Source organism: Mesoplodon bidens (assembly GCF_964165515.1).
Source record: "Mesoplodon bidens genome assembly, chromosome: 3".
Classification (NCBI taxonomy): domain Eukaryota; kingdom Metazoa; phylum Chordata; class Mammalia; order Artiodactyla; family Ziphiidae; genus Mesoplodon; species Mesoplodon bidens.
Genome location: NC_138178.1, coordinates 137,170,838 through 137,184,578, shown reverse-complemented (window position 1 = coordinate 137,184,578; position 13,741 = coordinate 137,170,838). Strand labels below are relative to the sequence as shown.

The 13,741-nt window shown below is 37.9% G+C and overlaps 1 protein-coding gene across 1 annotated transcript in view; it reads right to left on the bottom strand.

The window, feature by feature from the left end:
* Positions 1 to 13,741, bottom strand: part of LRRC9 (leucine rich repeat containing 9) — a gene marked incomplete at its 3' end in the record, with an annotated part of 95,673 nt that overhangs the window by 21,388 nt on the left and 60,544 nt on the right. The window contains exons 23-26 of the mRNA XM_081230274.1: positions 11,708 to 11,838; positions 7,650 to 7,758; positions 6,867 to 7,006; positions 3,654 to 3,790 (exon numbers count right to left, since the gene is read on the bottom strand). Coding sequence (XP_081086400.1) covers positions 3,654 to 3,790; positions 6,867 to 7,006; positions 7,650 to 7,758; positions 11,708 to 11,838 — 517 coding nt within the window. The remainder of the gene's footprint in view (positions 1 to 3,653; positions 3,791 to 6,866; positions 7,007 to 7,649; positions 7,759 to 11,707; positions 11,839 to 13,741) is intronic.

The following is a 13,741-nucleotide window of genomic DNA, read 5'->3' as shown; positions in this document are numbered from 1 at the left end:
ATTTGCCTTATGTATTGAGGTGCTCCTATGTTGGGTGCATAAATACTTACAATTGTTATATCTTCTTCTTGGATTGATCCTTAGCTCATTATGTAGTGTCCTTGTCTCTTGTAATAGTCTTTATTTTAAAGTCTATTTTATCTGATATGAGAATTGCTACTCCAGCTTTCTTTTGATTTCCATTTGCATGGAATATCTTTTTCCATCACCTCACTTTCAGTCTGTATGTGTCTCTAGGTCTGAAGTGGGTCTCTTGTAGACAGCATATATATGGGTCTTGTTTTTGTATCCATTCAGCCAGTCTATGTCTTTTGGTTGGAGCATTCAATCCATTTACATTTAAGATAATTATCAATATGTATGTTCCTATTACCATTTGCTTAATTGTTTTGGGTTTGTTATTGTAGGTCTTTTCCTTCTCTTGTGTCTCCTGTCTATAGAAGTTCCTTAGGCATTTGTTGTAAAGCTGGTTTGGTAGTGTTGAATTCTCTTCACTTTTGCTTGTCTGTAAAGGTTTTAATTTCTCCATTGAATCTGAATGAGATCCTTGCTGGGTAGAGTAATCTTGGTTGTAGGTTTTTCCCTTTCATCACTTTAAACATGTCCCTTCTGGCTTGCATAGTTTCTGCTGAAAGATCAGCTGTTAACCTTATGGGGATTCCCTTGTATGTTATTTGTTGTTTTTCCCTTGCTGCTTTTAATATTTTTTCTTTGTATTTAATTTTTGATATTTTGATTAATATGTGTCTTGGTGTGTTTCCCCTTGGATTTATCCTGTATGGGACTCTCTGCACTTCCTGGACTTGATTGACTATTTCCTTTCCCATGTTAGGGAAGTTTTCAACTATAATCTCTTCAAATATTTTCTCAGATCCTTTTTTCTCTTCTTCTTCTGGGACCCCTATAATTCGAATGTTGGTGTGTTTAATGTTGTCCCTGAGGTCTCTGAGGCTGTCCTCAATTCTTCTCATTCTTTTTTGTTTATTCTGCTCTTTGGTAGTTTTTTCCACTATTTTATCTTCCAGGTCACTTATCCGTTCTTCTGCCTCAGTTATTCTGCTATTGATCCCTTCTAGAGAATATTAAATTTCATTTCTTGTGTTCTTCATCATTGTTTGTTTGCTCTTTAATTCTTCTAGGTCCTTGTTAAACGTTTCTTGTATTTTCTCCATTCTGTTTCCAAGATTTTGGAACATCTTTACTGTCATTTCTCTGAGTTCTGTTTTACGTAGCTGCCTATTTCCCCTTCATTTGTTTGGTCTGGTGGGTTTTTACCATACTCCTTCATCTGCTGCATATTTCTGTCTTCCCATTTAGCTTAACTTACTGTGTTTGGGGTCTCTTTTTCACAGCATGCAGGTTCGTAATTCCTGTTGTTTTTGGTGTCTGCCCCCTGTGAGTAAGGTTGGTTTAATGGCTTGTGTAGGCTTCCTGGTGGAGGGCACTGGTGCCTGTGTTCTGGTGGGTTGGGCTGGCTGTTGTCTTTCTGGTGAGCAGGGCTGCGTCCGGTGGTGTGTTTTGGGGGTGTCTGTGCATTTAGTATCATTTTAGGTAGCCTCTCTGCTAATCCATGGGATTGTGTTCCTGTCTTGCTAGTTGTTTGGCATGGGGTGTCCAGCACTGGAGCTTGCTAGCCATTGAGTGGAGCTGGGTCTTAGTGTTGAGACAGAGATCTCTGGGAGAGCTCTTGCCAATTGTTATTACTTGGGGCTGGGAGGTCTCTGGTGGTCCAATGTCCTTAACTTGGCTCTCCCACCCCAGACACTCAGGCCTGCTATCAGGCCGGAGCATCAAGACCCTGTCAGCCACATGGCTCAGATTAAATTAAAAATTTTTTTAAAAATTTAATTATTAAAATAAAAAAATTAAAACGTAATTAAAAAAAGAAGAGAGCAACCAAACCAATAAACAAATCCACTAATGATAACAAGCGCTAAAAACTATACTAAGATAAACATAAAAATCAGAAACAAGTCAGTCTCAGACAGCAAACCTGAAGTCTACAATTTACCGTCTCCACCAGTGAAGGGGCTTCCTATTGTGTAGAAACTTTTCCTCCTTCACAGCTCCCTCCCAGAGGTGGAAGTCCCGTCCCTATTCTTTTGTCTCTGTTTTTACTTTTTTTTGTTGTTCCACCCAGGTACGTAGGGATTTCTTGCCCTTGGGAAGTCTGAGGTCTTCTGCCAATGTTCAGTAGGTGTTCTGTAGGAGTGTTCCACATGCAGATGTATTTTTGATGTATTTGTGAGGAGGAAGGTGATCTCCACGTCCTACTCCTCCACCATCTTGATGGTCTCCCAACTCCCACTTATTTAACTAGATAGTTACATTTTAGATAAATTTGACTCTTAACCCTTAAGATTCTAACTTGCTTCCCTACAGCCCCACCCTGCCCTTTCCCTAAAGACTGTACCTTTCCCACCATCTTGCAAACTTAACACAACATGTGAAATGTAATTTCATTAACTCTACGGTAGACCATGGCATGGCCTCATCTTATCACTGCCTACATTTGTGTACTCCTCTACAACTTTTGCCCTCTTCCCTCTTTAGACTGACCTTAGAATTATCTCCTCCTGTTCAGTATCTTTAACCTAACTCACCTCTTTACAAACCTTTAAAATATGCTTTTAATTTCACTAGCTACCATCTGATCTCTTACCTTCTTTTCAGGGACAAGTTCCTTGAGCATGCATCCTCTGTTTGTTGTCTTTACTGCCTATCCAACCACTTCCCTCTATATTGCTTTCACTTTGGTTTTTGCTCTTCCCACACTTCCAAATCTGATACTCTGAAGGTTACTAGTGGTCTCTTTTGTTGAATCCAATTGTGTACATCCAGTATTTTTTTCATAGGCCTCATTCTTTTTGTCATTTGACTTTAGGTCAATCACCCTCATTTCTCCTGACATTTAGAGTTTGTATTTCTTGGTTTTCTTTCAAAATTTTGTGAATGTCTCCTTTACTGGTGGTTATTCCACTCTTCTTAATACTGGGTGTGGGATGTGGAAGGGAATTGCTGAGAGGTAGTGGGTTTGTCTCCACATCTCTTTTTGGCTTTTCATTCTTTCTCTATACTTATTTCCTAAGTAAGCACATATGCTATGACTTTACCTGTTACCTCCACTGGGATAATTCTAAAATATACATCTCCAGTTCTGACCTGTGGTGCAGTACTACAACTTGAAAAAGTTTCCATTTTAATGTCTCAAATTTGTCACAACACTAACTAATCTTTCCCTAGCTTTAGTACCTCATTTTGCCCAATCTCTTAATGAAAGCATGCAAACATCTTGAACTATTTTTCTTTCCTTGTATATCTAGTCATTAAGTACTAATATTTACTTCTTTTAAACTGCATTTTGGACTCACCCTTTCCACTGACACCACTCTAGCCCCATTATGTCATTCATGCTGCATAGAAAATGCCATGTGTTTTGGTGTCAGAGCTAGAATGCAATATTCTATAGCTCTAGAATATCACATTTACATTATTTATATAAATAACCCAAGATAAACCCATTAGTGATTACTAAAATATTTTTGTCAATGAATCTGTTTTAATGTTGATGCTTATATTTGCTTTCAAAACAGGATGATAATCAAATCAGTTTTTAATAATAAAGACTTACACATGAACAGGTTGCTACTCACCCTGAAGAAAGAGGAATTTTAAATTTCTTAGTCTGTTAAGTTGTAGCTGAATCAGATTACAAATTCCATTGTAGCCCAAATGAAGAACTTCTAAACTGTGCATTATTGGAGGCAAATTTTCACTGCTCATTGTATCTCTGAAACACACATGTAAGTTTGAGCCCATAAACTTAATTTCAAACCAGCTGTTTGTATAAACATGAAAAGACAGTTTAGTATGTACTTACTATAAATTGAAGTTTAAAAAGAAAAAGAATGTATTTACTAATAAATCAAACTATAATATTCTGTCTTCATAATTTATATAATAATCACATTTTCTTCTTTAAAAACAGTTTTATATGCTAAAGAACAAAGAAATACAGAAAGAGTTACTTGAAATAAAAAAGCAAGAGCCAGTGCAATCAGGCAAGGAAAAGAAAAATACAAATGTATTCAGATTGGAAAGGAGTTAGTAAAACTGTCTTTACTCTCAGATGACAGGATCTTATATTTAGAAAATCCTTAGGAATCCACCAAAAAACTATTATTGCACCAATAAATGAGTTCAGCAAGATTACAGGGTAAAAGATTAATATACAGAAATCAACTGAATTTCTATACATCTTCAATAAACTGAGAATGAAATTAAGACTTCTATTCACAATAGTATAAAAAAGGATAAAATACTTCACAAAAAATTAACAAAAGGAGTACAAAATGTGTACACAGAAGACTACAAAATATTGCTGAGATAAATTAAATATCTAAATAAATGGAGAAATATTCCGTGTTCATAGATTAGAAAACTCACTATTACTACTAAGGTGGTAGTTGTTCCAAAATTGATCAGTAGTTTCAATGCAATCTCTATCAAAATTCCAGCAGGTTTTCGTTCTTTCTCCAGAAAATAACTGTCTCATCGTAACAGTTATAAGGAAATGCAAATAACCCAGAATATCCAAAACAATCTTTAAAAGGAACAAAGTTGGAGGGCTTACATGTCCTGATTTCAAAACTTATAAAGCTGCAGTAATCAAACCAGTCTGGAACTGGCAAAAGGACAGACACCTAGATCAATGGAATAGAATTAAGAGTCCAGAAACAAACTTTTATATTTGTGGTGAATTGATTTTCAACAAAGGTACCAAGGAAACTCAGTGGGGGAAAGGATAGTATATTAAACAAATGGTGCTGGAACAAATGAATATACACGTGCAAAAAGATGAATTTAGCCCTCACATTTTACCTCAAAACATGTACAAAAATAAACTCAAAATGGATCATAGTCCTAAATGTAAGAGGAAAAAAGTTTTTTTTGAAGAAAACATGTGAGAAAATCTTTGTGAACTTAGGTTAGGCAAAGAGTTCTTAGGTACAACAACAAAATCATAATCTGTAAGAGAAAAAGTTAATAAATTGGACTTTATCAAAATTAAAATTCTTTTAAAAGACACCGTTTAAGAAAATTAAAAGACAAGCCACACATTGAGAGAAAATACTTGTAAGTCATTTATTTGATAAAGGGCTTGTATCCAGAATATTTAAAGAACTCAATAATAAAAATCCAAACAACATAATTGAAAAATAAGCAAAAGATTTAAACAGTCACAAATAAGATATAATAATGGCTAATAAGCATATGAAAAACTGCTCAACATTAGTCATGAGGGAAATGCAAGCTGAAATCACAGGGCTTCCCTGGTGGCGCAGTGGTTGAGAGTTCACCTGCCAATACAGGCAGGGGACATGGGTTCGTGCCCCGGCCCAGGAAGCTCCCACGTGCCACGGAGCGGCTGGGTTCTGTGAGCCATGGCCACTGAGCTTGCGCGTCCGGAGCCTGTGCTCCGCAACGGGAGAGGCCACAGCAGTGAAAGCAAAAAGCCAGCAAATTAAAACCACAATAAAATACTTCTTTTTTTTTTTTTTTTTTACGGTACGCAGACCTCTCACTGACGTGGCCCCTCCCGCCGCAGAGCACAGGCTCCGGACGCGCAAGCTCAGCGGCCCTGGCCCACGGGCCCAGCCGCTCCGCGGCACGTGGGGTCCTCCCGGACGGTGGCACGAACCCGCGTCCCCTGCATCGGCAGGTGGACTCTCAACCACTGCGCCACCAGGGAAGCCCAAGATACTTCTTTAACTCCACTAGAATGGCTGTAATCAAAAACACAGACAACAAGTGTTGGTGTGGATGTGGGGAAATTAGAACCTTCAAAAATTTTTGGTAATGTAAAGTGGTGCAACCACTTTGGAAAACAGTGTGGCAGTTTCTTAAAAAGTTAAACATTAAATTACCATACGACTCAGGAATTTCACTCTTATTTGTCTACTCAAGAGAAATGTGAACGTGAGCACATACAAATACTTATACACAAATCTTTATAGCATCATTATTCATACCAACCCCAAAGTGGGAACAATCCAAATGTCTATCAACTGGTGAATAGATAAACATGATGTGGCATATATCCAGACAATGGAATGCCCAACATATTCAGCAATAAAAAAAGAATGAACTACTAATAGATGCTATAACATGGATGAATCTCAAAAACATTTTCTAAGTGTAAGAAGTCAAATGCAAAAGACCACAAATTATATGATTCCATTTATATAAAATGTCTAGAAAACATAACTCTATAGAAAGTAGATTAGTGGTTTCTTGGACCTAGAGGTGCAAAAGGGAATTGACTCCAAATAGACACAAGGCATCTCTCTTGTGTGATGGAAATGTTCTAAAACTGTACTGCAGTAGGTAGTAGTTGCACAACTCTATAAATTTAGTAAAAATTATACACTTAAAATGAGTGAATATGGTAAGTAAGCTGTACTTCAGTAAAGCTGTTAAAAAGCAAATCTGAGTAGTCTCCAATATAAAGGATGTGTATAAATTTTCATAGCATCTTTAACCAAAATAACTTCAAACTAGAAATAACCCCAATGTTCATCAATGATAAATAGATAAACAACTTGTCATATAATGGAATACTACTCAGCAATAAAATGAAATTTATTTATCATACAATATAAGTATGAAATGGAGACGGCTGGGAAAAAATAATAACAAAGGAGTATTTTGGTATCTTTTTATTTGTGAAGTTTATTTTTGGCATGTAGCTATTAAATTAAGTATTAAAATAAGCTAAATGTATGTACTGCTGTCATTAATGTGACTAACTGCTTTTTAAATTCCCAACCAAAATTATTTATAGTTGTAAAAAAAAAGAATAATACCTGTTTATTTTTGAAGTTCCTTGCTGCCCATAGCCACTTGAAGGCACTTTCTGGTAGAGTAGTTGTCTCTTGGTCAAGTGAGTCTGAGGCTTTAGTTGGGGCATGATTGATTCAATATGATTATGGTTGAGGCATAAGACCTACAGAAGGAATCCATTATTAATCAGATATTAACATATGAATGATGCTGTAAATATATCTTTGACTATACAACATAATTTAATATATTAGTGTTAAAAATGACAAATGTTTATGTCCCAAATTGTCTGGATTTGGCTTTGAATGTGTTTTTTATTATCTGACATGCTGAAAAATACACCATTTCAAACAAAATAATGGAGACCCTAGAAAGCTGCTCAACTTTCTCAATCTGTACTCCTGACTTCTCCAAGCCTTATTTAGATGAAATAACTCTAGGTGGAGAGACCATTATTTCCCTAAGTTTAAAAGGCATTAGTAGATGGCTCAAAGCTATAGGACAGGAGGCAATGAGGCTGCTTTGAGAAACACAGTGTCCTCCAACTTCACTCACTACAGAGGCAGCCTTCCATCCCATCTCCTACTAGAGAGGAAGATTCACTGCTTATAAGACAATCACATAAAATTGACATCAACCGAAATACCTCTGGGAAGTAATGCTTTTTTTTCTTGGTGAAAAAATACTTTTGGAAAATTAATTTCTCTTCTTTAATGACATGAATATACATTTTAGCCCAAAGTAAAGAAGATTACAACTTGCACTGAAAACCTTGAAAGAAAAAAGAAAATTTGTGAGTGACTCACCTTCACGTTAGGCAGATAGATTAATCCACTGAATGAGGTAAGATTATTGTTCTGTAGATTCACATTACACACATTTCTAAATTGGTCAACTGGAATCAAATCCACAGTTCTGAATTTAGACAGAGTAAATGCAGTTTTAATTTTAACAGGCAAATTATATTGGTGAATCTCTCATGTGTAACCCCAAAGGCATTTTTTAAAAAATCTCATCTGGGGCTTCCCTGGTGGCGCAGTGGTTGGGAGTCCGCCTGCTGAGGCAGGGGACACAGGTTCGTGCCCCGGTCCAGGAAGATCCCACATGCCACGGAGCGGCTGGGCCCGTGAGCCATGGCCACTGAGCCTGTGCGTCCGGAGCCTGTGCTCCGCAGTGGGAGAGGCCACAATGGTGAGAGGCCCGCGCACCGCAAAAAAAAAAAAAAAAAAAAAATCTCATCTGACAAATTCTATGGAAAAGAATTGCCTTAATATAAAATATATGCGTCAGGGCTTCCTTGGTGGCGCAGTGGTTGAGAATCCGCCTGCCAATGCTGGGGACACAGGTTCGAGCCCTGGTCCGGGAAGATCCCACATGCTACGGGGCAACTAAGCCTATACACCACAACTACTGAGCCCAGAGCCCGCAAGCCACAACTACTGAGCCCGCGAGCCACACCTGCTGAGCCCGCATGCCACAACTACTGAAGCCCACGCACCTAAAGCCCTTGCCCCGCAGCAAGAGAAGCCACCGCAATGAGAAGCCTGCACACTGCAACCAAGAGTAGCCCCTGCTTGCCGCAAATAGAGAAAGCCACGCACAGCAACAAAGAACCAAAGCAGCCAAAAATAATTAAATAAATAAATTTATTTTAAAAAATAAATAAAAAGTAAAGTTAGTTTAAAGAAATAAAATATATGGGCCAAATGATCAGATAAATATACATTTTTGTCGGATACCTGTGTAAGAAAATCACATACAATTTCACTGACTTAAAAAAACATGTCTATTATCACATAAATATAGAACTATCATAAAAGAAATGTTAAAAATAAACATTTCCAATTTCTTTATAATTCCATACATGTTCATGAAGTCATAGTGAAGTTGATATGGTAAACCATAAGATCTTCAGGTTGTAAACTGCAGAGGATATATATGCAATAGGTTATTTCTGAAATGCCAGGAAGGGGTTTGGGATAGGAAAGAAAAGGAGAAAGTAGGTAATTTCTTGGAAAACAGAGTTTTCTGTGGAATCTCCTGAAAACTTTTATGGCATTCCACCTTGTAAGGATGTTTTGTTAATTGGTCAGAATGCTTGATTCCTAGTCCACAGCTTTAAAAGTGTTTTACCTTCCTTTGAGCTATGAGGGAGAATAGCATAAAGCTAAATCACCTTCTTCTAAACACTTCTTTTTTTCATATATTCCAATTTATTTCATTTATATATTCTTTTAATTGAGGTATAGTTGATATACAATATTATGTAAGTTTCAGGTGTACAAATACTGATTCACAATTTTTAAAGATTATAGTCCATTTATATTTGTTATAAAATATTGGCTATATTCCCTGTGTTGTACAGTATATCCTTGTAGCTTATTTATTTTATACATAGTAGTTTGTACCTCTTAATCTCCTACCCTTATCTTGTCCCACCCCCTTCCTTCTCCCCACTGGTAACCACTAGTTTGTTCTCTATATCTGTGAGTCTTTTTTGTTATATTCATAGTTTATTTTTTACATATAAGTAATATCATACAGTATTTGTCTATCTCTGTCTGATGTATTTCACTTAGCATGATACCCTCCACGTCCATCCATGTTGTTGCAAATAGCAGAAACAAAATTTCATGCTTTTTTGTGGCTGAGTACTGTTCCATTTTATATGTATATACCACATCTTCTTTATTCATCTGTTTATGGTCACTTAGGTTTCTTCCATATCTTGGCAATTGTAAATAATGTTGCTATGAACATTGGGGGTGCATGTATCTTTTTTTTTATTTTTTTATTTTTTTATTTTTTTTTGCGGTATGCGGGCCTCTCACTGTTGTGGCCTCTCCCGTTGCGGAGCACAGGCTCCGGACGCGCAGGCTCAACAGCCATGGCTCACGGGCCCAGCCGCTCCGCGGCATGTGGGATCCTCCCAGACCGGGGCACGAACCCGTGTCCCCTGCATCGGCAGGCGGACTCTCAACCACTGCGCCACCAGGGAAGCCCCATGTATCTTTTTTGAATTAGTGTTTTCATTTTTTCCCAGGAGTGGAATTGCTGGGTCACATGGTAGTTCTATTTTTAGTTTTTTTGAGAAACCATACTGTTTTTCATAGTGGCTGTACCAATTTACATTCCTACCAACAGTATATGACAGTTCCTTTTTCTCCACATCCTTGCCAACATTTGTTATTTGTGGCCTTTTCGATGATAGCCATTCTGACAAGTGTGAGATGATATGTCATTGTGGGTTTTGTTCGTTTCTTTGTTTGTTTGTTTGTTTTTTGCTGTACGCGGGCCTCTCACTGTTGTGGCCTCTCCGGTTGCAGAGCACAGGCTCCAGATGCACAGGCTCAGCAGCCGTGGCTCACGGGCCCAGCCGCTCCGTGGCATGTGGGATTTTCCCAGACCGGGGTACGAACCCATGTCCCCTGCATCGACAGGCAGACTCTCAAGCACTGCACCACCAGGGAAGCCCTCATTGTGGTTTTAATTTGCATTTGTCTGATGATAAACGATGTTGAGCATCTTTTCATGTGCCTGTTGGCTATCTGTATGTCTTCTTTGGAAAATGTCAATTCAGATCTCTTCTGCCAATTTTTAATCAGGTTGGTTTTTGTTTTGTCTTGTTTTTGATGTTGAATTGTATGGTCTGTTTATATATTTTGGATATTAACCTCTTGTTGGTCATATATTTAATTTGCAAATACTTTTTCACATTCAGTAGGTTGTCTTTTCATTTTGTTGATGGTTTCCTTGGCTGTGCAAAAGCCTACCACACCTTTAAACAAATCCTCAACCCTGAAGTTATAATTATGACACACTTTATACATTAAAAGTCATTTATTCTTTTGATATGTTTTCATTAGTTATTTCCTAAGTGCAGACAATATGTTTGGAAAGGCTACAACAAATATGAAAGTCACTGTCTGTGTCCTCAAGAAATGGGATTCAGAAAAACTATAATAAAAAAGGGAGGGCCTTCTATGTCATACAAAGAGATTTAAAATTTTATTCTGTAGACAGTGGAAAGACACTGAGCAATGTTGAGAAGGGAAGTGATCTGATAAAACTTGCATCTTAGAAGGTGGTATGGATAATAGATGAATTTGCAGGTAAGGTTGTATAAGACAAAAAAAAACAATAGTTTCTAAATTAGTTAATTCCCCAACCTAGGACAAGGGCAATGACTATGGAAAGAAGGGAGGAACTATGACACATACTTAAGACACAGACTCTATAGAATGTAGTGATTAATTAAAAATGGAGGACAAAGGAGAGAGAGAGTGGACTCTAGATTTTTGGCTTGGGTGACAACAGGTGAATGTTGTTTCCTAGATGCTATCTAGAGAGCAATCGAATATTCAAATTAGGAGCCTAGGTTTGGGGTAAATTAGGGGGTCATTGTCATAAATTAAAACTATGGCTAAAGATGTCTGCCTGTGTAGAGTGCAGAATAGAAAAAGAAAGAAGAGAAATGGATTTATTAAACAGGAGGACAATGATAACATTCATGAGAACAGCATCAGAGGAATGGTGGCAGTGGTAGCCAGAGAGCATTGGATTAGAGTGATACAATGTGAGGAGCAAACCTAGTATGTTCTAATTTTAAAAGCTTGGTTGTAAAAGAAAAGGGAAATATAAGGTCTTAGAAAGAGATTGATGACATTTTTAATCATAGTGTGTGATAATAAAAGTTATTAATGCAATTCAAAGATGGTAAAGTTAGTATGAGATTGTGAAGTAGTGTAGATGATTTTCGGAATTACTGGTTATATTTGGATAAGATGTATAAATTATAAACCTTAGAAAAATAATAATAACTATATATTATAATATCAAATAGCATAGAATAAAATGATTGTACCTGATAGATGATGAAGTCCAATTTAGTTCTTGCATTTGGGTGAAGTTTGAATGTCCTTGTCGTTCAGCAATCATGTCAGAAGTAAGTCTGCCACCAAACAAATCTTTTGCACACTCAGTCTCTGGTGGTTCCTGTATATGAGGATATTTAGAAAGTGAGGTTCTCTCTTACAGATGACTAAATGACATTAATTCTTTGGTTCCAGGTCAAAATGGAATAGCCTCATTTCTCCCTATTTCCTACTAAGTACAGCTAAACCCCTGGATATTATATATAAAATAAATATAGGAGACTGAAAGGTACAGAGAAGAAGGCAGACCACCTAGGGACCTTGGGACCTAAGGAATGACACTGTGGTGAGTCCTCTGGTGTGTTACTGAGATAATAATAAGAAATCTTCATCTACTGTTCCTGGCCTGGCCATATGGTCAGGCAGAAGGGCAATGGAAACCTGACCTATTAAAAGGATGCCCATATGGGGCACAGCCCTATGGAAATTTGAGGTGTACATTAAAGTAGGACACATTGATGCCCATCTGAACTCTCTTCCCATTTTAGAAGGTGATTGGAATCGACAAGCAGATATGCCCATATGCTCACTTAAGGTGGCCACCTGGGTCTATAAAATAGGTGGACATTAGGGGTCTACAGCAGTGCAGAGATGGGCTGAATCTAGACATATTCCTCTTGCACCCTCTGAGGCACTAAATGCCAATAAGAACTGTTCTGTCTGCCAGCAAAAGAGACAGAGACTGCAGATGGCTATGTGGCAGATTTCCCTGTGGGAAGGCCCTGAATATAGCTGGCAAGTCAGACTGAGGCTGGTAGCCCTGGGGGACTACAAATGGGTCTTGACAGGAATAGATACTGACTCTGGACTGGGATTTGCTTACCCAGTGTAAATGCAAATGCACATAATGCTATAAAAGAACTGGAACAGAAGATATTGCACCAATCTGGACAGTTGACTTATTTCTTCAGACCAAGGAACGCACTTAACAGTCCATAATATCTAACAGTGGGCAGAAAGATATCCTCCTCAGAGTAGTAGTTCGATAGAGAACTAGAATGGGCAATTAAAACATTGGTTGTCTAAGATGGGGGGGCGGAGATAAAAGCATGATGGGCTGGCTTACATACCTTCCTAAGAGTGCTCATACTCAGTGTGAACATGAATGGGGCTAAAGGAGGGTCCCCGCTCAATAGACTTATGTTTTTCTGGTGCATCTGGGGGATGGGGCAAGGATGCTGAAACGACTATACAATTCTTGCGAAAAAAGATGATGCTGGTATAACCATTATATTTTTTCTTTCCTTCTTCCTCACATCACCTCAATTTTTTTTCTACCTGATGCAGTGGCCACAGGACCACAGCTACAACTACAAATACTGGAAACAGGGATAATTCCTAAGCAAGAAACTATGTTTTTAAGCCTTTTGTCAGGATTCCTAAAGGCCTGATGGGGGTAGGTTTTACCTTCACCCCATCCGGCAAAACTGGGGTTAACAGTGAATGTATCTGTATTTCCTGGTGGCAAAAATAGCCCACTAGTTTTGCACCTATATAACCTTGTCCTATCTGAAGGGGGGTGGACTGAGGGGAGGTATATGCTAGACTAGACCAGCACAGTAGCCGAACCTAATATCCCTTCCAAAGGTGGAAAAGTATGGGTGTAAATGGAGAGAACAGGAAAGGGCACTTACGGGTAAAGGAATTAATAAATAGGTTATGTAATGAGGAAATCCAATATTATATTACCTCAAAAGAGGTTCAGAGCAAGAGATGATATTGTCTCAGTTCAATTATATCAGATGCCTGAAGAAAGGATTAAGCTATGTGTTTTGAGACCAGTCCTGCTTTTGGAACCTGACAAAGTCTCCAATGGAAACCTGCAAATCTGAGTGGCCTCACTGTGAGAGACATTTCTATATGATTATGGACTGGATAATTACTGAATGGGATTACAGTAATATTCCAATATATTTTGAATTTTCTTATCATTTTGCTATAAAGGATCTGTGTTCAAAGGCCAG